General features: G+C 44.9%; 1 protein-coding gene, 1 long non-coding RNA gene and 3 pseudogenes across 2 annotated transcripts in view; 2 read left to right on the forward strand and 3 right to left on the reverse strand.

The window, feature by feature from the left end:
* The window catches only part of LOC147622940 (uncharacterized), a 58,606-nt gene extending 38,829 nt beyond the window's left edge, over nt 1-19,777 (forward strand). Inside the window, exons 2-5 of the mRNA XM_086822553.1 lie at nt 18,737-18,818; nt 18,894-19,034; nt 19,150-19,302; nt 19,491-19,777. Of these exons, the coding sequence (XP_086678679.1) occupies nt 18,737-18,818; nt 18,894-19,034; nt 19,150-19,302; nt 19,491-19,539 (425 nt within the window). The 3' untranslated portion in view covers nt 19,540-19,777. The remainder of the gene's footprint in view (nt 1-18,736; nt 18,819-18,893; nt 19,035-19,149; nt 19,303-19,490) is intronic.
* LOC147622941 (uncharacterized) lies at nt 13,453-14,549 on the reverse strand (annotated as a pseudogene).
* LOC147622942 (uncharacterized) lies at nt 14,536-16,959 on the reverse strand (annotated as a pseudogene).
* On the reverse strand, nt 17,079-18,082 carry LOC147622943 (uncharacterized; annotated as a pseudogene).
* A 907-nt stretch (nt 19,778-20,684) lies between the features above and the next one.
* Nucleotides 20,685-21,963, forward strand: LOC147622944 (uncharacterized). Its single transcript, XR_015269556.1, has 3 exons — nt 20,685-21,225; nt 21,325-21,378; nt 21,610-21,963. It is a non-coding gene; the product is annotated as an uncharacterized LOC147622944 (long non-coding RNA).
* Nucleotides 21,964-24,115: the final 2,152 nt, after the last annotated feature.

A 24,115-nucleotide genomic window follows, 5' to 3' on the forward strand; every position in this document is an offset into this window, starting at 1 on the left:
TCTCTCAAAGCCTGTCTTTCCTCAGAAGTCCTCTTGGGCATTGGCAACTTCTTATACTTTGTCTCTGAAGACCCTTTAGCATCACGAGAAGCATGCCCAAATTTTTCAGCTTTCTTGCCCAATTTCTTACTGCCTTTAAATCCAGATGAACCACCTGTGAGTAACGCATTAGCTGTCATAGCATTTTCAATCATCTGTGACATGTTCGTTACTCTTGTCTTTATACAGTAATCTCGTACCTCTTTGGGCAGCCCACAACAATATTTCTCAACCTGCTCAGATAATGGCACGGCACGATAAGAAGTCACTGGGAGTAGAGCTTCCCAAAACTTCTTGTTATAATCCTCCAAACTATCACACTTTGAAGCATCCAGCTTGTGCCATGCGGTCATAACATCCACCTCAAATGTAGATGTGAGCCATACAGAAGAGAAAACCTGTTTGAATTGGACCCATGTGGTGGGTGCTATGCCCTGCAAAAGAAGAGTAGACCACCACTGCAAAGCATTGCCCTTGAGAAAAGTGGCAGCTTTCCTCACCTTCGAGGACTCTGTGTAATTCCCACCGGAAAAAGCAGCATCAAACTGCTGTAAAAAGGTAAGTGCCTTCAATTTATCCTTGGCCCCACTGAAAGTGTCAAACTTCACTGCAGCTCCCCCTTCCTTGTAATCCTTCGCCTTGCCCATAGGCGTTAGATTATCATATGGAAGTGGTTTCGTGAGATTGCTGCCCCCAACATTCATACCCATCATTGGGTCAACATTTCCCATTCCAACACCAGGCATACCATACATCCCAGCCATGTTTCCATACATTCCATGCTGCATACCTGGCTGCATGCCACCAAACATATTGCCTTGCATGCCTCCAAACACATTTCCTTGCATACCGGACTGCATACCACCATACATATTCCCTTGCATGCCAGGCTGAAAATTGGCTCCAAAAGGCCCATACATACCCATGCCTCCCTGAGGATAACCCCCAGTCATGGATTGAAACACTGAGCCACCACCAAAGTACCCTGGATGCATGTTCTGCTGAGGAATAGGTGGCTGTCCATAGAAGGAACTCTGTGGGTTAGCACCAAAAGCATGCTGCATGTTCGGAAACTGTGCAGGAGATGGATCCTGTGGAGTGGTACCACTATGACCATGAGAAGGATTCTTCGAACGAACCTTCTTCTTCTTTTTCTGGGGCTCTGTGCGGGGCTCTGTGCGAGATCTCATAAATTCAGCAAATCTCTCACTCTGTGTGAGCTGCATAAAAGTATCCATAACACCAGCCAAGCGATCTTTGAACCGAGCATCATCATCCTCTTTACTATGCACATCTTCTGGCTGTGTTACATCCTCATAAGGCTCAACATCTGCAGCCTGTTCTCCTGCAAAAACATCCTCAGATACATCTCTTTCAGGAGAAGTCTCTTCCTCTTCTTCTTCATGATAGAAGTACTCTTCCTCTGTATCAGACATGGTTGCTGAATTTTCAGCGATGGCTTTCTCCAAAACAACCACGAGCTCACCTCCTTCAGAAAGTTGATGATTGGTCCCGGCAACGGAACCTTGAAACCGGCCTCTGATAGAAAACCAGAGTGCGGTAAGAGCTAACACCCGTCCACTTGTAGTCTAGATGATAAACAAAACACAGATTGGAGCTAGAGTGCCCAAATCTGAAAACACAACGACACCTGTTGGCCCCAAAGCTTGGCGCCCCTTGCGGTATTTCTTTATTCCATTAAAATAATATGTATGGCTGAGTACAACACAAAAACCAGCCAAGAGTTTACACCTGTAGTCCAATCTGACTGCCCACAAATCCTTCTCAGCACAGAGGATCTATGCACACAGATCTGTGTCTTCAAGCAACACACTGTGCCTCCCTCTGATCAGCCAAGTTCACAAAGCAGGCCAGCCATGGGCATACATCTGGCATAACTCATAAGCATGATACATATTCTCAGCTCAACATACATGTGCTGCTCAATCCCTGTCTTAATCTCTTGTCAATCTGCTATACTCCTCCTCTCACAAGGAGCCAGATAACACATACCTGTAGCAGACATCAAGCAATAGAAAGAGAGATGGATGAACAGAGTCAAGGCTTACCAAGTTCAGCTCGTGAAACAACTCTGGAGGAAGCAACAGCACCAATCTGTGCCTGCAGGCACTTGAACCCACAATCCTGCTTCACACATGTGCTTGCACTTGCCTGTATCTTCCTCCTGATGCTCACTCCTATGCTGTCCTTGAAAGTACAGATCTGAAAATCAGCACTGTACTTGATTGTACCTGCCTGTACTTGCCTGTACTTGCCTGTACTTGACGGTACGGGCTGTTTCTACAGAGAATTCAGAAGTAGCCGCCTGCTGATTTGCTGCTGGTTGCCTGCGCCGACTGCTACAGTACTGTCCAGCTCTTGTACTTACCCCAAAACTGGCCGTACAGTGTACCTGCAGAAGGTACAGGACTGTACTTGCAGTTGTACAACCTGTTCAGCCTGTGTTCAGCAGCTGCAGCCGCCTGTTGCAGCCTGTATCTGTCCACAGCTCAGCGCCGCCTCTGTCCACAGCAGTACTTGCTGTCGTACGGACCTGTACGGCCTGCTCCAGCACACAGTTCCCAGAAAACAGCCACAAAAACACAGTATTCTGCAGGCGCCTTCCTCCTTCTGTGCTTTTCCACGCATGAGCACATGCTTTTGCTCCACGACTCCCAAAAGGGAAGAGAGAGAGAGAGAGAAGAGAGAGAAACTCTCCAAAAGTGGCTCCTCCCCCAAAAATAATAATAATCCCTAGGGCCCAACTTGAATAAGTTCCCTAGGGCCACTAAGGCCTAGGGGCAACTTTTATAAACATTAAAAGTTAATGTTTTAATGTTCCCCCTTCACACCTAGGGTTGTCCACACATCTTTAAACACTGTCCGGGCACCCCCCATGTGAATCATAAAATATTCTGACCCTGCAACCACCATGCCCACACTTGTCCTGCTCCATTTTCACAGGGCCATGACAGCCGGTGATAAGGATATCAAGTTTGAATCCTATACATCAAGATGGAGCCCACAAAAGCTTTAGCTTTTGTCAGACCATTTGAAGTTGCTTTCACTTACGGGAATTTCTTTGAGAAATCGGAGTTACGTCTTGTCAGCATGTATTTGAAGCAAACCGCCAGCCATGGTGCCCAAACCGCTGCTGCATACATCAAGGCTGGTGTCACTAATGTATCAAAGAGCCACCCCTTCGTGCGGGGTTCCTGAAAATGTGCCTGATAACACTGACGCTCAAGGCCAGCAAGAGCTGCATACCCCCGGGTCACTCTGTCTCGGACTGCCTGAGCCATGGAGAAGCGTCCAGTTGAACTAGTAAATGTGATGCCAAGGTAAACATAAGAGCTCACCACCTCGACCCGCCCTCCTGCTAATGTGAGAGTAGTGTGGCTCCTGACTGCGGGTGAAGTGTGGAAGATCATAACCTTGGTTTTCCCAAGGTTCACTATGAGCCCCTCCTGTGCGCAGAAGTCATCAAGAGCCACAAGGTGTCTTTGAAGCCCAACCTGCATGTCGGATACCAAGACGATGTCATCAGCATAAAGCATAACATGGACAGTAATACCTGATAGCTCAACCCCAGAGCCTCCTCCCTGTGTGATGTAATCGACCACCTCATCAATAAGCCCAAAGAGCGTGGGGGAGAGCGGGCACCCCTGCTTCACACCAATGGTGCTAGCAACTGTGTCGGACAAGCCTCCTGGGCATCGGACTCTCCCAAAGACCTGCTCATATAGCCTGTATATGCCCCACATCATGTCTGAAGGTATGCCTAGTGTCTGTAGTCGCCGAAAGAGGCGCTCTTTGGGCACAGTATCAAATGCCTTGCGGAAATCCACAAAGCAACAATAGAGCCATGGCCTCCGTGCCTTGGCCTGATCAATCAGGCACCTCAATGTAAAAATGTGGTCGATGGTTGAGAAGGCTCGACGGAAGCTTGCCTGGCCTGCTGCTCTCAATCCCCCAACCTCTGCCTGAGTGCTCAACTCTGCCTCCAAAACTGCCCCGTATAGTTTGGCCAATATATGGCCAATCATGATGGTCCTGTAGTTCCCGGGGTCTAGTACATCTCCCACTTTATGGATCGGCACAATAGTGTGCATCGTCCACTCAGCCGGAAACCCCTCTGACAGAGCTCTGTTGAAGAGATGAGCAAGAAATGGTGCCAATGTATCAATAGCATAGATGAGATGCTCTCCCTGTAATCCTGTATGATCTGTTGCCCGTCCATGTTGGAGTCGGCACATGGCCCTCCTAACCATAGGTGGGGTGAAGAAGGTGGAGACTGTGGAGCATGGCTCTGTGGGCTGTGGTATAGGGGGCTGTGGAGGCACATCATAAAGTCTCTCTGCATATGTCTGCCAAGTCTGAGGATCGGCAATAGGTGTGGAAGGACGGGGCTCTCTGAGTCTCCTCCAAGCAGCAGCAGTATCTCTGCTCATGAGCATGTGATATGTGTCCCAGTACTGAGCCTCCTCATAAGCTCGCCGCTTACGGCGGGTGAGAGTATGCATCCTCCTGCCTGCCTGCCTGCCTTTGGGTGATCTCCCCGCCGCGAGCCCTCTGCACTCGGAGACTGCGGTAAAGGTTTCTGCACTCATCATCATACCATCGGTTCTGGGGCATGCTCCCAGATGTAGGTGGCCGTCCTGTCTGTATGTAGTATGGGAAACTCCTCGCGGCTGCGGAGTGCAGTACATGTGAGAGCTGGGAGGTGAGCATGGCCATGGGTGCCGATGGATCTAAGGCAAATAGCTGATCATGAACATGATAGTCGTACACCTCGGCTAGGTCCTGAGTGAAGTGAAAAATAGTGCGTGGTGGCTGTATATGGGTGGGTGGGTCTCCAATAAGCTCCTGAAAGTGAGGGATAGGTATGTATGATCCGCCCCAATGGGACATGGTGGTACAGTGAAGTGAGACACCATATCTGCTGCCTCCCGGGATCCCATCACATAGTCCACTGTACTACTGCCGCCTCCCACTGGAAAGCAAGTCAACCCACCTGAATCTGGCCACTGAGTCATCCCGTTATAAATAACGAGATGGTGTCGGGCCCCAAGCTCCAGCAAATGTTGCCCATATCCAGTGCTGTCAGCTCCTCCATGAGCGGAGATCCGAGTGGTCCCTGTATCCTCTGTAGCTAGCGGCTCTAGTCTCAAGGGATCCTCAAAGTCATAGATCTCGCACTGTCTGCTCTGAGTCCGTGCATTGAAGTCCCCCATCAAGAAGACTTCTCCCAGTGTCGAATAGTGTAAGATCTCCTTAGATAAGACAGAGTATGGAGACTCACTAGCTTCTCCTCCACCCGGCTCCTCTGTGGTGGCAAACCGCGACCCCTTCGGAGGAAAGTAGCAAAGGGCGATATAAATCCATCTGGTCTCCGAGAGGCGTAAGCTAATCCACATGTATCTCGCCTCCGAGTCTCGTGCTACGACTCGAACATGCTCATGTAACCCATGCCTGAAAAGCACTGCAATACCTCCTGAACCTCGAGAGGTGGCCTGTCTTATCCCCTGTCGGTGAGCTGACTCCCACTGATAACCCTCAACCCGTGGTAAGCCCCTCTCCGGGCTCTCATGTGTCTCTGTCATCAAGATGATATCCCAACCCTCCATAACCTCCTCAAGTCTCCCTGGATGTGTCCATAGGACTCCATTACAGTTCCAGATTGCTATGTGTATCTCTTTGTCTTCATGTTGTTTCCTCAGTGTCTCATAGGCCAGATGGCGCTATTCGACCCTCTTCCCATCAATGTAGATGTGACCATCCCTATAATGTGCCTTCTTCCCTTCTTTGCGTGCCGCCTTGATTTTCGGCATGCATAATCTTCTGTGCTCCAGTTGCATTCATGTGAGGTCATCATTGAAGTAGATGGGGTCCCTTGCAAGCTCCTCAAAATAGCCCGTCTTCTCATAAAGCTCATCCTACTCTCCTCGTCCAGGAACTGTAGCACTAAGGCCTTGCCTTTGGTGGAGTCCTTTGGGGTTGTCCTCCATACTCTAGTGAATGGGAGCGGCTCATCCTCCTTTAGGCCTAGCTTGGTACATAGGTTCCGCCCGTCAATCTCGGGCGTGGAGGTAGTGCTCTCTGGTATCCCTGTGACTCGGATGTTGAGGCGCCGGATCCGTCGCATCTTCTCTTCATCAAGAGTAGACTGCATCATGTGTACATCTTCTTGTACCTCCTTCTTAATGTTCTTCTTCATCACTTGTACATCTTCTTGCACCTCCTTTTTGATGTTCTTCTTCATCACTTTTACCCATCCTTCGCGGGCCGCCTCCATTTTCCCCTCGATTGTGTGGGTGAGGGTTTTGGTGATCTCTTCTTTGATCGCCTCTTTGTCCACCTCAAGAGTCTCTCCTTCCTCCCGTGGACGATCGCGTAAGTATGCCACTTCGCCCTTCAAAAGGTTGATTTTCTCTTGCATGGCGAGCTTTTCCTTCTCCCACTTCTCTTGCATGGTAAGCTTCTCTTCCTTCCATATTTCCGCTTCGGCCTCCAGCTTCCCCATGCGCGTCAATAAGTCCTTCTTGATGGCGGTGATGGTGCTGTCCAATGTCTTCTTCTGGTCCTTGATAAGATCCCTAAGGATATGATCAAGCTGGCTGATTTTGTCATCTACAGATCCTCCCATTGTAGAGGGAGGGAATGTTTGACAAGCCATGTCGCTCTGCCCCACCACCCCTTGCCATACCGTGCCACCCCCTTGCTTTCCTGCCATCACCTGCCTGCCCGCCATGACCCTGCTTCCACTTGGCTTACCTGCCCGCCACGACTCTGCCTCCACACTTATGCTTTGTCCCTTGGCATTGTCAGGCGCTGTCGCCTAGGGTCTGGGAGCCTCTCTCTTTTTCTCTCTCCCCCATGGAGTTTTCAGCACATCTTTTTGGGGTATTGGTTGCCAAAGCCCATGTATGCAGATTTGCGGGTTGGCACCCTTGTTGCTGTGGAAGTGTGCCCATGGCTAGTGCATGGTTAAATGTGCATTGTTCTCGTTAACCTCCTCTCTTTCCCATCAGAATTGATTGTCGATCTACTTGGGATTGTGGATTGCGGAAATTTTCTTCATTCCTCTTGGAAGGTCAAAGACCATGTATGCAGATTGTGGTTTGGCTCTCCCGGAAGGTGTGGAAGTGTACCCAGCTTCATTTAGGTCTCTTCCTATTACAAGCCAGAGTATTTGTGCATGCATATGTGTATGTATGTGTACATATGAGTGCATGTATGTATGCATCATGAAACCCTAACCCTAAATGGATGCAAGAGAACACTCTAAACCCTAATTCCACGTGCTTAGGCATATGAAGAAGGAGAAGGTACAAATCTGAAAATTAGGGTTTGGACAGAAATTAGGGTTTGCTGAAATTAGGGTTCCAGCTGAAAATTAGGGTTTATCGTTTTTAGGGTTTTATGCTTTGTATGCTAGTCTTTGTTTTGCAGGAGCAACAAAACATGAAGATGTGTGTTGGCAAAACCCTAACTGCAGCAGATCTGAAAATTAGGGTTGTCAGTCCAAAACCCTAATTTTCCAAGTTTGTCGGATTGAGGATTTGTTCGCGACATTGCGAAGAGTTCATCGAGAGGAGCAAGTTTGCCTCTTACGGCATGGTCAAATTCAAAGCCGTTTGGGAGATTTTTAGAATCTTGATTTTTGCCAAAAGTTGCTTTTTTGTGCTAAAAATAAAAGCGCTTTATTTTTAAAAGTGTTTTTGTGAAGTTGTATAAAAAGAAGCCCTTGGCGCATTAGAAGGGAACATCAAGAGAACTTGTGTGCAAGTTTGGACGCACAAGTGTGACGCTCTTCGGGTGGTGGTGTTCAAGAACCATCGCGTGAAGAGTGAAGGACACCTTCTTGGTGTAAAGAAGAACTTGTACTTGGAATTACAAGTGCAACCATGGATCCTTGTGCAAGAAGAGCCAAGGATGTGAAGCAAGAACACACGCTCATGTGTTTGTGACAGATTGGACTTGGAGGTTGAAGTCTCCTTGTGTGAAGCCAAGTTTCAAGATTGGATTGCCACGCGACGATGTGCGTGGAAGGGCAAACTCTTGTATGGCTCAGAAGAGGGGCAAGTTGTACTTGTTTGCAAGATGAAGTAAAGAAATACCTGCGGGGGCGCCAAGTTTGGGGCCAATCGTCTCATGTGCAGGAGCGTGGCTCCCATCTCTAAACCCTACTCTCTCTCTCTCTCTTTGAAGTTCAAGTGTTGGTGTTTTCAAGTTTTGCATTGGAGACTGAAGTATTCTGGCATGTGATGTTGGAAAGATTATTACCGGTGAAAGCTAGGTTACCGCCCTTCCAATTTTGGTGAAGGTCGGTTTCACTTCCTCCATTACTCCACGGCTTGGGAGCCTCTGGTTTGGCTAGAGAGGACAAGGTTTCTGCAAGGAGGATTGGAGGTTCTTCAAGCTATATTTCAATTCCTTCTCCGGTTTAGTGAAGGTGCTCACATGTCAGATCTGCAGCACACTCGATTTGATGTTGCTGTGAAGGTGATTCCACAGCAAGCATTGCAGAATTCTTGTTGGCTCTAGTTACTGGAGGTTCTTATGGGTGGTGCGGTTGTCAAAGGATTTAGAGACCTTTTTGAAAGATTTGGATCTCCAGATTTGAAGTTATCAGCTGTAGTTGTTGGAGTTTCTTTTGAAGTTCAACACAAGGCAGAGTTGAAGTTGCTTACTAGATTGGAAGGTGGTTGGAGGCCCTGCACCTTCTGGTTTTGGAGCCTCTATGGAGTTTCCCCTCACCACTTGTTGCCTCTTTTATACCTTTAACTTTTGTAGTAGCCTTATCGTGTTGACACAAGACGGGATACCATCAGTCTTCGATGGCAGATGGGCTTGGGTTTGCCTGAGTGGCAGATGGTTCAAAGAGACAGAAAGAAGTAGAATAACTGTTCCAAAGAGAAGTGCACATCATCAACTTTCCAAGAGGACAGCTTGTGGTTGTCTATGTGGAAAAGCTCTCACGTAGAAGAGGTGAGTTGGAGCGAAAAAGGACTCGCGCTCACAAGAACCTTACACATGAGTGTGTACATGAGAGTGAAGACAATAGCCGGTGGAACAACCGAGAGGATGTGATGGAGCAAGGGACAAGATATGTAAAGATGAGAGCGAGACATGGATAATCTTCTAAGGGAGAGTCTTTCAAATGACTCTTAGAAGATGAGCAGGACTAATGCTTGGACATGGAGTTCAGGCAAGATCAAAGGCAGAAAAGCAAAACTGCTTTTTTCTAAAAAAGCAAAGATAGAGCATGGTCAGAAAGAGGATCTGTGTGCGTGAAAGGATTTCCCAGGATGGGGTACTTACATGCAAGAAGTTTACAACAGATCTGATCATCAGAACATGAAAAAGCAAGGTTTGAACACGCAGTCAAAAAGCAGGTGCTTTTGGGATAAAAAGCAAGCGTTGGAATGTGGTCAAAAATTGGATTTGCGAATGAGGAAGGTTTCCAAAGTTTGGAAAAGGACATGCATGAAGTTTGGGACACCTTAGGGCATGGAAACATGCGAAAGCAGGGCTGTTTGACCAGGTTTGACCAGCGTTGACCAGGGTTGACCGAGGGCTGACCAGAGCCAAAAATTGAAGAACAGGGGTCTCTTGTTGTGGATCTATGTCATGCAATGACATGAGTTGATTTTGGACTAGTTTGGAAAGCAGAAAAGCGAGAAAAGGTTGCTTTTTGTGCTTTTTGGTTGCTTTTCAGGAAGTAAACCGTTGCAGAGATGACAAGAGGTGTTCTTCAAGAGTGTGAATCAATGTTACAGGGCTGATTCTAGGAATTTGTGGAAGAGGCCAACAACACTGAATGAAAGTGGGAAAAGTCGTGCACGTGTTACTTTTTCAGGAAGGCAAACTTACAAAAGCGTCAAAGGGTTGGCAGTTAACATCTTCTACAAGGAGTTTGCTTTTATGCAAAGACTTGAGCGAAAGCAAAGAAGTTTGAACAGGATCAAGGAAAGGAAAAGCAAGCATTGGGATTCTGTAAAGCTTTCGGAAGAATGTGGAAAAAGAAGGGGTAAAGTTGTTCATGAGTAACATCTTCAAGTATCATGGATTGCCGACTTCAATTGTCAGCAATAGAGATCCACGTATGACGAGCTTGTTTTGGAGAGCTTTGTTTGAGAACATGGGAACTACATTGAAGTTCTCATCGTTTTTTCATCCCCAGACAGATGGCCAATCTGAGGTTGCGAACTCGATTGTGCTGGATTTGCTGAAGTGCTATGTGTCAGAGCACAAGGAGCAGTGGGAAAAGTTTCTTCCACTTGTCGAGTACGCCTACAACAACACGGTTCACACCTCGACTGGAAAGGCACCTTTTGAAGTGGTTGAAGGCGGCAAGAAAGTTCCCCTTATTTTGCACACAAAGGATAAGATATTTGAAGCCGACAAGTATACGGAAGATTGAGATGAAGCGTACAAGAAAGTGAAGTTTGCTCTCCAGAGGACGCAAGAGAAGCAGAAAAAGACTGCAGATCGTCACAAGAGACCTTTGGAGTTTGGTCTAGGTGATTGGGTACTGCTTCGTTTTGAAAAGGCAAGGCTCAAGAAGATGAAAGGAAAGACACGTGTGTACCCAAAGTTGAGCATGAGATATTACGGGCCTTTTCAAGTGCTTGAGAAGATTAACGAGGTGTCGTACAGACTCAAGCTTTTAGAGAGTTGGAGAATTCACGCCGCCTTCCATGTGAGTCTCCTTAGGCCATTCACTGGTGAGGTGCCCGTTGAGATGGTACATGAGCCCCAACCTGAAGTGGAAGAGCAAGAGGAAATTCGGGTACCAGAACAGATCGTGGCTCATAAAGAAAGGAAAGTCAGAGGTAAAGTGATGCAACGATATTTGGGAAAGTTCAGGAATTACTCGCCTATGGATGCCAAATGGATGGAGGGTGACCTAGCAGATACACCTGAGTTATTGACACTTTACCTGGAGGCCTTTGGGCTTGAGCCTACTACGGTAGCGGCTCCGGAAGCAGGTTCAGCATGAGTTAATATGGTCTAAAGCTTGCCTGTGGCTCTGGGGAGTTCCCTCCACTCCGGACTACAGACATATTCAAAAGGATTTGCAAATAGTATCCTAGAAAGTTCATCTTTGCTTTTATTTTTTACTAACATGGATTTTTCTAGCGGTGATGTATGCTGACATCTTATTTGCTAATGTGAACTATTTGTTTATTGTGACTCGAGCACACGTGTGGGTTATGGTAGTTAAAGTCGAATTGGGACGCCAATTTGAGCCATAACAAGGAAAAGATTCCCATGACTTTGGTTATGGACGATGGCTATTATATACATTACTAGTGGTGGTTCGAGAGCACGCCACGAGAAAATTCGGCGTAGTTAACCATCTCTACTATGTATGTAGTATAAATGATCCACATACTAGCATTGATAGTTCGGGAACACGCCACGAGAAAATTCGGCGGAGTTAACTATCATTGTTAGGTATGTTGTGTGGACGAGAGCGTAATGTACTCTTGGAAGAATCTATGGATAGGTTGGCATCCCTAAGTGTGCAATCGGGGACGATTGATTCTTTCAAGGGGGGGGTATGTTACAAGCCAGAGTATTTGTGCATGCATATGTGTATGTATGTGTACATATGAGTGCATGTATGTATGCATCATGAAACCCTAACCCTAAATGGATGCAAGAGAACACTCTAAACCCTAATTCTACATGTGCTTAGGCATATGAAGAAGGAGAAGTTACAAATCTGAAAATTAGGGTTTGGACAGAAATTAGGGTTTGCTGAAATTAGGGTTCCAGCTGAAAATTAGGGTTTATCGTTTTTAGGGTTTTATGCTTTGTATGCTAGTCTTTGTTTTGCAGGAGCTACAAAACATGAAGATGTGTGTTGGCAAAACCCTAACTGCAGCAGATCTGAAAATTAGGGTTTTCAGTCCAAAACCCTAATTTTCCAAGTTTGTCGGATTGAGGACTTGTTCACGTCATTGCGAAGAGTTCATCGAGAGGAGCAAGTTTGCCTCTTACGGCATGGTCAAATTCAAAGCCGTTTGGGAGATTTTTAGAATCTTGATTTTTGCCAAAGGTGCTTTTTTGTGCTAAAAATAAAAGCGCTTTATTTTTAAAAGCGTTTTTGTGAAGTTGTATAAAAAGAAGCCCTTGGCACATTAGAAGGGAACATCAAGAGAACTTGTGTGCAAGTTTGGACGCACAAGTGTGACGCTCTTCGGGTGGTTGTGTTCAAGAACCATTGCGTGCAGAGTGAAGGACACCTTCTTGGTGTAAAGAAGAACTTGTACTTGGAATTACAAGTGCAACCATGGATCCTTGTGCAAGAAGAGCTAGGGATGTGAAGCAAGAACACACGCTCATGTGTTTGTGACAGATTGGACTTGGAGGTTGAAGTCTCCTTGTGTGAAGCCAAGCTTCAAGATTGGATTGCCACGCGGCGATGTGCGTGGAAGGGCAAACTCTTGTATGGCTCAGAAGAGGGGCAAGTTGTACTTGTTTGCAAGATGAAGTAAAGAAATACCTGCGGGGGCGCCAAGTTTGGGGCCAATCGTCTCATGTGTAGGAGCGTGGCTCCCATCTCTAAACCCTACTCTCTCTCTCTCTCTCTTTGAAGTTCAAGTGTTGGTGTTTTCAAGTTTTGCATTGGAGACTGAAGTATTCTGGCATGTGATGTTGGAAAGATTATTACGGGTGAAAGCTAGGTTACCGCCCTTCCAATTTTGGTGAAGGCCGGTTTCACTTCCTCCATTACTCCACGGCTTGGGAGCCTCTGGTTTGGCTAGAGAGGACAAGGTTTCTGCAAGGAGAATTGGAGGTTCTTCAAGCTATATTTCAATTCCTTCTCCGGTTTAGTGAAGGTGCTCACATGTCAGATCTGCGGCACACTCGATTTGCTGTTGCTGTGAAGGTGATTCCACAGCAAGCATTGCAGAATTCTTGTTGGCTCTAGTTACTGGAGGTTCTTATGGGTGGTGCGGTTGTCAAAGGATTTAGAGACCTTTTTGAAAGATTTGGATCTCCAGATTTGAAGTTATCAGATGTAGTTGTTGGAGTTTCTTTTGAAGTTCAACACAAGGCAGAGTTGAAGTTGCTTACTAGATTGGAAGGTGGTTGGAGGCCTTGCACCTTCTGGTTTTGGAGCCTCTATGGAGTTTCCCCTCACCACTTGTTGCCTCTTTTATACCTTTAACTTTTGTAGTAGCCTTATCGTGTTGACTGGGATATTCCCCTTGCCATGTAAAATTTACGAGTTTTTTAATCCTAGGTGTAACTTGTATTGGGCTTTTTAGTTGATTATGTCACTTTTTAGTTGATTATGTCACTTTTTGACAGTAATGAAATGGGAATCAGCCCACCTCTTTTCCGTGAAGAGAGAAATGAAATGAAATGAAATGTTATATAAACGTCTTCAAAAGGCCAAAATGACCTATGAGACCAAAAGAGTTACATCCCAGTGAAATCTAATAATAATGTCCGAGATAAACTATAAAAAAATTAAAGAGCCTAAATGCAAGAGACTGAGGGTCAATGTCCGAGGATGTCCAGCATTGGCTGTTGGCGAATCTCCTCGATGTCCTCCATGGTAAGTACTCTGACTGGGCGTCTCCGATGTCGTAGAAGAGAGCTCCTAATCCTCTGTTGCAGTTTCTTTCGATGGCATGATAACCCTCGTAGTCGTGGGCGTGTGCATCTCCCAAGCTCAAGCGCCCGATCTGTGAGTATACCTCTGGTACGGGTGAAGTCTGAGGCCTGCTGTGGTGGCTGCTCGTTCGGATGCTCGTCTACACGCTCAGTAGCTGGTCTAAAGAAGTCCGTAATCTGCCTTTGGGATTGTCTGTTCCCAACTGATCTTCTCAATAGACCCTCTCTGTATATACGTAGCTCTAATAAATAGAGACCAAGGCATCTTTGATCCTTGTATCGCATGACTCTAGACAGTGGCCCAAAGCCCTCTCTAAAAAAACAGTGAAAACGGCCTCGTATCTCATAATATACTGGGCAGTGACATATATAATGCAACTCTGTTTGGGCTCCGTATGACATAACTGACATATCCGTGCTTCAGCTGGCACTCCTCTGAATCTGCCTGTCTCAATCTCAAGGTGATGTGAAGAAGTACGTATCTGGCCAATAGCACATCGTATCCCATGGGATAAATGAGTGTCCATGTAGCTGGGTCTAGTCACAAACCCATCCTCTGTAAGCTGGAGAAGACGCTCTCTGTAGAAAGCCATGTTCATGCCTAACTCATTTACTGGCTCTATCCATGTCAGTTTGGTGTCTAACTGAATCAAGTCCTGCCTGATGAGTCTGGCAATCTCTGTCCGGGTGAGAGACGAAGAGGGTGCATCCAATGAGTACTGGAAGAGTGGTAGTTTGTCCATGCTAAAACCATGTAACTCAAACCAGGATGTCATCTGTGCATACCAACAAGAACTGTCACCTTGTGAAGCGAACTATCGAGAGGACTCCAAAGCTAGTCGGGCATATCTGTCTCTAGGGAGGTCCCACATACTGTGCATAAAGGAGACTGATCTAGTCAAAGCCTCCACCACCAATGGGGGGGTAGCTACGTCTGCACAAATGATCGCATGTGGCACTAAGGCTTTGGCTCTAATCAGCCGGGAGATCATAGAAACCAACGGCCTCTCCATGCATCTCCACTACGGGATCGGCTATGGTGGTCCACAGAGGGTCCCCATATTTGCACTCCATAAAGCATAGCTGAAGTCACCAAAGTATCAAAAAGCCAGAGCTTTGTTCAAGGTTCCTGAAATTGAACCTGCGAACAAATCCTCTCCAGTCCTCCCAAGGCTACATATGCTCTAGTCAGTCTAATCTCTGCAGCTCTCCTCATGGAAAACACAGGGCCACTGAATACCACCCCGAGATAAGTATATGCATCTGTATACTCCACTGTCTCCTGACCGCCGTAGGCAAATGTAGGTGCGGACCTCCTGACCCACCATAACCTTGGTTTTGGCAAGGTTCACAGACAAGCCACTATCATGGGCGAAAGTGTGCAAGGCATCCAAGTGACATTGCATTCCTTCTGGGGAGTCAGAGATCAACACAATGTCATCAGCATATAGCAGCAATGAAATCCATGTCCCAGCTAGCTGTGCTCCTCTATTACCCCCCCTCTCTATGTAGTCGGAAACCTCATCCACATACATACCAAATAGAGTAGGGGAGAGTGGGCAACCTTGCTTCACCCCAATTGTGGAGTGAACCAACTCAGAGGATCCCTCGGGAGTACGTACATGCCCCACCACTGTCTTGTATAAAGCCATAATTCCCCAAATCAACTCTGTAGGCACCCCAATCTCTTGTAGTCTGCGCAGCAGACGGGCTCGGGGGACTGTGTCAAAAGCTTTGCGAAAATCCACAAAGGTACAATAAATCTTCCTTCCATGTGATCTGCCTTCCTCAATAATAGCTCTGAGTGTTAGTATATGGGCAAGAGTAGAAAATCTCCTCCTAAAGCCTGCCTGTCTTGATGCTCGTATGCCCTCTCTCTGCCCATTTACTCAACTGCTGTTCAAGAATAGATGCTTACAACCTGGCCAGTGTGTGTCCAATCATGATAGTGCGATAGTTCCCTGGCTCCATAGGGTCTCCTTTCTTGAAAATAGGCACGATAGTGGACATACTCCACGTACTAGCAAGACCCTCACACATGGCTCGGTTGAACATTACTGCTAAAAGCTCAGCAAGCATATCTCTAGCATGTATAAAGTGCTTTGCCACTAGGCCGTCATGATCATATGATCTCCCAGTCTTCATTTTGTATATAGCTTTCCTTACAATTTCTGCAGTGAAGAAAGTGCATGTCTGTGGGCATGGCTGTAATGGGTCCGGTAAAGGAGGCTGTCCCGAAACTGTGTAGAGAGAAGCTGCATATTCACCCCAAGTCTCAGCGGAAGTAATGGCAGGGGGTGGAGAGTGCTCATGAAAAAGTCTCCATGCCTCTCCGGAGTCCTGACTCAAAAATAGCTGGTATAAGTCCCGCTCTAGCTGAGCAAGGTAGGCCCTCTTCTTCCGCCGCACTAAGTGCCGGAAGATAGTGCGTCACTGTTTGTGAGTGGTGACTCCCAAAAGTACTTCCTTCTGAAGTTTCGCTCTCGTCTCTCTACATTCCTCATCATACCAACTGTTTTGGGGCATACTCCCAGAACGTTTTCTACTTCTTGGCTGAGTGTGTGGATAGGCTTCTATTGCAGCATCATGCAATGTCTCTATTAATATCTGGGTGAGCTCCTCTAGTGGTCGTCCCGGCTCCTCTGTGCATAAGCGTCTGTATATCCCATCTCTATAAACAGAGTCAGTCTCTCGGGTAAAGGTGTAGCGAATACGGGCAGATGCTCGTGCCGCCTGAGTCGTATTGAACTGAAAGGAGATAGTCAATGTGAGGAGGGCATGATCTACTGCTATACCAATAGGCCTAGGGCCGACTGTAAAATCGTGAATAAAAGGTATCAAGCTGGGCTGAGTCATAACATAGTCAACTGTGCTGGCCCCATGTCTATGCGGAAAGCAAGTGAAACCACTCGATGTGGGGAATTTCGGTATGCCATTGAGTATGGCCAGCCCATGTGCAGTCCCCATATCTGTCAAGTATCTCCCATACTCTGTGTGTTGCTCATCTTGCGAACATCTAGCTAATCCCATGTCGTCAACATCTAGCTCTCGCAACATCTCCTCTGAAGTGTCATAGAAGGCTGTCTGAGAATGGCCTGTCCTGGCATTGAAGTCCCCTAGAAGGATGATGTCACCTTCCTTGGAAAACTCCCATATATCGTCATCTAGAATTACAAAAGGAGACTGTCCTCTATCTGCCGCATAGACTGAAGTGCTGGGAGCAAAATAGCATACAGCAATATGTAAGTATTTGCCAGTCTCTGCCCTCAATCACACCCACATGTACCTGGCCTGTTCATCTCTACGAACAATGTGTAAGATTGGCCGTAACTCCTCCCTAAACAAAATTGCTACATGTGGCATAAGCTGTCCTGGCGCCTGGTGTGTCTCAGAGTAGAAGACTATGTCTTTCCCCCGTAAAGCTGTCCTCAAATGCCCCTACATCAAGACGAAGTGAGCCATTACAGTTCCAGGCTGCTATCTTTAGCATGGTCCCATAGGTCTCGCACCGTCAATTGGAGCGTCGCTCCAAAATCACCACTCTCCCATCTCTGTAAAAAGCAGTCTTCCCTTTCTCTCTTGCTGCTTTAATTTGTGGCATGACCTCTTTCATATGAGCAATCTGGGAGAGTGTAAGGTCGTCTCCGAGAAAGATGCCCGTCTTCTTGAGTGTGGGCCGCATCTTCGAGAAGTTTTTCTTGGCTTCCATGGAGGGGAAGCGAAGGATAAGTGCCCTTTCCTCACTGCTGCCCGTTTTCTTGTTGCCCACTCTCCAAGCCTTCGTATGCATTGGCTCATTAATCCCCATCATTAACATAAGTTCCTTGACTTCTTCTTCCACCTTGTCTTGATCTTTGAGGCCAGAAACTCTCACATGTAAGGCACGCGTGCGTCTTCGTTGTTCCTCTGCTAGTGTCATGTTAATGAAGGTGGGTGTAGGTGTAGGCGTAGGCGTAGGTGATGATTCTTTACCCTTCCCCTTTTTAGCAACCTCAGTCCACTTCTCGGCTTCATCTACTTTTTTTTTGGGTCTTTGTAAGTACATCCACCCAAGAGGTCGTCATTTCTTTGTTTTGCTCCTCCTCTTCCTTGATGGCTCGCATTTGCTTTTTAATGGTATTGAGATCTTCCATTACCAAGGGCTTGACCTCCCCCTCTTCGAGTGCGTTTTGTGTGCGTACTTCTTCGAGTTCCTTTTTGAGTCGTACAATCTCCTCATCTTGAGCCGCCACCCGGTCTTCAAGTGTCCGTATCATAGCCAAAAGGTTGCGATTAAATTTGTTGACGATCTCTTGCATTTCCTCTTTGTATTTTTGGATGGCATCCTGAAGAGGATCGTCCTTGTCATTGGTTTTCTTCATATCGAGGAGAGAGAGAGAGAGAGAGAGAGAGAGAGAGAGAGAGAGAGAGAGATCAAACTTAGATGAACTTATTTCCCCCCCATGAGTGGCATAAGTTGATGTCTACAACACGTGTCAATGTCCAAACAATTTCAGTTCTTATTTTGCTCACAGTATGCTGCCTTCAATTGTAAATGCCCACAGAATGCATACAATTTCAAATAGTTTATTCCACAGTTCTCTGTTTCAAGTTCAAAGATCTTTCTCCCTGTGCATTTAATCCACAGTTTGCATACAAGTTCAAATTCAAATTTCTCTGTTTCAAGTTCAAAGATCTTTCTCCCCGTGCATTTAATCCACAGTTTGCATACAAGTTCAAATTCAAATCCTGCTCTATTAACTTGTTCTTCCACAAATTGCGTACATAAAGCTCTGTGAAATCTCTCTCTCTGCATCCTGCCTTGTAGACACCCTGCCTTGTAGACACTGGCCTTCTGCCTTGTAGACACTGGCCTTCTACCAGCTGTGCACACCCTGCTCTCTGCCCTGAGAGAGAGAACAGAGGGCGAAAGGGCAAGCGTGCAGGCAGGTGAGAGAGAGAGAGAGAGAGAGAGAGAGAGAGAGAGAAATGAAATGAAATGAAATGTTATATTAACGTCTTCAAAAGGCCATAATGACCTATGAGACCAAAAAGTTACATCATGGTGGATCTGATACAGGTTTCAGAATGAGGACAAGTAACTTTTCTCATATGGATAGGAATCAGATTATGATGACATCTTTGCCAAGTTTTTATGGGTGGTAAGATATAAATTTTAAATTGCTTGATTGTTGCTAATTCACATTCAAGGTTTAAATCACACTTGTTTTCTTCAGTGCTTATAGTTCTGAGAGCTTCAAAATCGATTTGGACTATCTTAGAGCAAAAGGGTATGGCCATAAATCTCCTCAAGAAATAAAGGAGTTGCGAAAGGAGCTTGGCTTGTTGAAAACTCCTGATGAACAAGATGGTGGCAGGTGATATTTAAAATTTATTCACTGAATCAAGTATTGAGAAGGTTATGGTGAACTTTTTGTTATATACCACTATGGTTTACACAAAGGCTTGATTAAATTTCTTTAACACTTGCAGCATGCAGGACGTAGATGAGGAGTTTGGTGCATGCGAAATAGATATGGATTATCTGAGAGCAAAAGGCTATGGCCATAAATCTCCTCAGGAAATAAGGGGGCTGCGAAAGGAGCTTGGCTTGTTGAAAACTTTTGATGAACAAGATGGTGGCAGGTGATATTTAAAATTTGTTCACTGAATCAAGTATTGAGAAGGTTAAACTTATGGTTAACTTTTTGTTATGTATCACTATGTTTTGACCTTTCCTTACATCGGGTTTGGTTCATGAACACGTTCTGCAAAAGCGTGTGTTTTCCGCAGCAATATTGATTTGTACTCTTGACTTTGTTATGATCTTGCAGAGGAGATGGAGAAGACTGTTTGGACATGCTGTGCAAAAGTGAGCTGTAACTTTAGTACAGTACCTTCCAGTACCCTTTAAAGTAGACGGAGGGATCATTTAGGACAACCAGTTAACACCTAAAAGAGGAGTATGCATGTAGTCCTATTTCCTTTTTTTGCTTTGACTATCCCATGCTAATGGGATGATAAATTTTGTATATTTACCCCATGCTAAAGTCCTTTTTTTCAATTTGTATGGATAACTTTTGTAATCTTGAGATAAATCCAGCTTATAACCTTCTGAATCTGGTGCTAGCCTTCTCGAAAATTTGTCCAGGCTTTTCTCTTTTGTGATGTTTCTTATGTGGAACATTGTTGTATAATATATTATTACAGTTTTTTCTCTTTCATGATGTTCTAAGACAGGCTTTTTTTTCTCTTTTGCAATGTTCTTATGTGGAGCATCGTTAACATATTATTATAATTTTTTTTCTTTCATGATGTCCTAAGGTGGAGCATTGACACGTGTTGGCTACCTTGTCACATGCTTGTTGGATGCACACTTTGCATTGACACGTGTTGGCTACCTTGTCACATGCTTGTTGGATGCATCCTTGCATGCATGAGCATGCCCTCCAACCTTGCACCAAATGGGCATGTACTTCTGCTAGACTTTGAATTGTCATCTGAGAAAGGGAAGTTCAAAAATCTTTTGTCTCGGGTTACGAATAGCCTTGGACATCTTGTTTACGTCTTCCAATTTCACCTTCAGGATATGGGAGATTGACAAGTGGAACATTGTTGGGATCCAGCAGAATGTAAGGTTTTTTGTGGTTAATTATTTCATTTTTAGTTGCTGCTAGTACCTTTACATGCTTGAATAGTAAAAAATTGCTTGCTGCCTTGTCATGTGTGCTGGCTTGTCTTGTCACATGGTTGCTTGAGTCAAGATTCTCATCCTTGCATGCACGAACATATCCTTCAGGATTTTGCACGGCAAGGGCAAGCAATTTGTTGTCTATTTTCCAAATTACCACCTTAAAATGCAAGCCTTTGAATATGCATGTGTCAATTCTCGTTTATGTTTCAGAAATACAACTTTAAAATTACTTGTCTGGGTTTGTTATTAGACCATTGAAAAACGGCAGATGGACATTAGGAACATTTACTGCACCAAATTTGATTGAGGGCTCCAAGAAAGATACGGTTTTGTGCTTAGATTCATGTAATTTTTTAAACTGGGATGAGTATGTTTACATTTCAAAACAGTGAAGAATTGCTTTGTTTACAGGCTTTTTGAGACCGATGAATAGGGAGTCTAGAAGACCAAGGTGGATGCAAACTTTGTCATCAATTTGTTTCAAAAGACACGAAATGAAGCGGACGCCACATCACAGGATGCCGCTGCCGAGGCATATAAGAAGATGAGATTTGAAAGGGCCCAACTATTATTTCCCGAAGTGTGTTTGGCCGAAGCTGCCCATTTGTTGAGGAAACAAAACCTGGATGACATGGTTCTCACTAAGGTTTTAGAGGGTACATTTGAGATGGTAACCATGAAGGATGGGGGTGATTGGAGAAGGGTAAAAAACCTTTATGACTTACACTCCGCTCATGACAGAATGAGTATTGTAGATTGTTGCATTGTGTCCATTGCAGAGAAGTTAGGGATAGAGAATATAGCCACCTTTGATCGCCGACACATGTTGATGGTGAAGCCAAGGCACATTGACATGTTCAACATTCTACCCTAAGGTGTTTCGCTTGGGATTTTAATTGACTAATACAATCGATCACCTCTGCTTGAGATATTAATCGAGTAATACAATCGATCACCTTTCCTAACATGTGCAGGCTGAGAGCGAAGTGTGAACTTGTACGAGACATGAAGACGCGAACTGTGAGCAGGTATATGGGCTCAGCCTGAGTGTGTAGGTATGTGCGTTGATGCTAAGCGTGCAGCTGTGTGGACTGAGCAACCAGGTGCATGGGCTTCAACTTCTCCTTGAACACAGTCTTGTGGACATCGGAGAGAGAGAGAGAGAGAGATTTTAATTATCTTTTGCTGTAGTTAAAGATGCTACTCAATCTATGGTGCTTGAAATTCTGATGTGCCCTCTTCTTTTGGCATCTTTGTAGGAGCCATGGATGAAGCTGTGAATAAGTCAAAGTGAGGACAGCTGCACACTCTGGTTCTCTTCATGGTTTGTGATTTGCAATTCGAGGTGTATAATTACAAGACCTGCTGAGTTTATTAGACAATGAGTCTGTGTCATTCAATGCTTAGTATGTGTCTGTGCTATCAAAAGCAAGATGGAGTACATGAGAGCAAACAATGTGAGATAAAAGGATATTGTCAGTATTTGAACCTGAACAGGAGCCTTCAAGATAGCCTTGGCAATGTGGCTGCCCACCCACACGATCTTTTTTACAAAGGAGTTTACCCTCTAGGGGGGACATCTCACAGGGGCTCTAGGGGCTGGGATTTTTAAGAGCGCGTATGGAGGAGAAAGGAATTAATCTTGTGGTTGTTGCTTCCCAAACGTCTTTATCAATGCTATTAACTTTTCTACTACATCCTCAAAGTAGTGCATTGTTATGAATGCCTTGACTTTGGTTTGCCAAGTGCTACAGTTCTTGTGTGTGCAAAGCCTTCTTACCCTTATTGTGGTGAGTGATAGTCTCCCCAATTAAATGGTCTTTGGTTACCTTTTGAGTTTCTATTTACCCTTCATTATGAGGACTTGTCTAAAGCACGATGTAGCAAGTTCTCGTACACTCAGAGGCTAAGCATTGGCTCAAAAATTCTTATGAGGACTTGTCTTGTGCATGATGTAGCAACTTGTTGTACACAAAGGCTTAGGATAGCCTCAAATCAAGTGGCTTCTAAAACAAAAGCTTCAAAAAAGGACTCCAAGTTTCCTTGTTCTTTTGTTACAAGGCTTTTGGAAGTGCACTTGCTAAACATTTTTGGGCCATCATCAGATTTCTCGGTTGATATGAAGTTGTGCCTCAAAGCTTTGGTCATGAAGATGCTTTAGCTTTTCAAGCTTATTCAAAGCTTTCTAACTATACTTGTTGGGACAAAAAAGGTCATAGAAGGCTGTTTTGATTGTCTCCAAGTGAGAAAAGTGGAAGAAGGGGCTATACCACTTATCTACACATCCATTCAAGTTACACTGTTTGAAACATTTGAAAACTTCACGCCGTGCTTTGATTGGAAATAAACATGCATGCCTTGAGTAATCTTTGATAAATGATTTGAGTAACTTTTGATAGATTTTATTTGTAAGCTTTACACATTCATGTATATGGTTTGACACTTTTGGATACAAGAGAAACTTTGTTGTGGCAAAACCATTTGAAACTTGTGAAAGTCGCTTCATTAAAGCAACTTCTAAACTTTATGGCATCATGCTCTTGTATAAACTCTGATTCCAAATCTTTACCCATAATTGTATAAGGAATTAGAATATCCCAAGCTTGTTTTGTTGCCTTTGCCCAGCGAATGTGCGGAGTGGTAGAACGACTGACAAACAATGCAATCAATGCATAAGGCTAGCATCCTTACCATTTAAAAGAGCTTGCTTAGCGAGAAGGTAGATTTGATGAAATCCCCAATGTCCTCAATCACACTCCGTATTCAAGAAGGCAGACGAGCTTCACTTCACAACAAAATATTTATACGCCCTTTAAGCCCAAAGTGGATAGTTGTCTCCATCCAATTTGTCATCAATAAGCAACATGAAAGAAAACATCGTTTTTGTAATGGCCAATGATGGCACCCCTTTTATAGGTTGCATGTGTAGAAAAAAATTGTACAAAATAAGCACATGCTATTCAACACAATCCATATAAGACTATAAGATATTTGAACCAAATAGGATGGTTTGAAATTTTGCAACAAAAGACAAAATTACTTGCACAATGTGCTACCGACGAAGGTCAACATGAGCCAAGTTGAGATATGAGTAATTGAGCTCAATTAACTTTTTTGGTAGTCTAACCATCCCTTGTACAATGTGTGGGTCCGTTTTATAACCAGGGATGCCAGCAAGTTGACCAAGCCGCGAAGGCAACTATTTGGAATAAACACATTGGCGACCCTTTGATAATACAGGGTTACGCTCCTGTTACTACACATACAGTAAAGGGTCCAAGGGGAGAAGTAGCTAGATTATGATAAAATAAGTCCATTGGGAGTAACGAGCAATCCCATGACCACAAAGATCATTTCCACAAGAGAAAATGAAGCAAATGGTGGTGGTTACGGTACCCAAGAAGTCAAAATTACTTTGATACAAATCATTGGAATCAGGGTTGCAGAAATGCGCACACAAAGCTTAAGTAAGATAGTACAAAGTGGTATTACTTAGTTTTCTAGTACAAATATTAAAAGAAATATACCATAAGAAAAAGATATTCTTGAGAGGGAAGAGAGTCCCCGGGCAGTCCTAAGTGTGGTTCACAAAGATCCATGTATAATTAAAAGTTAATATTCCAAGAGCTCAAGGGTCTTTAGATTATTTAGACCATACTTTGATGAGGAGAGGGTACTATTCACCATGATGAGGAGTTGGGCCTTTTACAAAAAGATGCTAAAGCATTTTATAATGAAGTGTCCTTCCCCATGCTCGGCCCTATT

Source organism: Cibotium barometz, chromosome 28 (assembly GCF_041138505.1).
Source record: "Cibotium barometz isolate CiBa-2024 chromosome 28, ASM4113850v1, whole genome shotgun sequence".
Taxonomy (NCBI): Eukaryota; Viridiplantae; Streptophyta; class Polypodiopsida; order Cyatheales; family Cibotiaceae; genus Cibotium; species Cibotium barometz.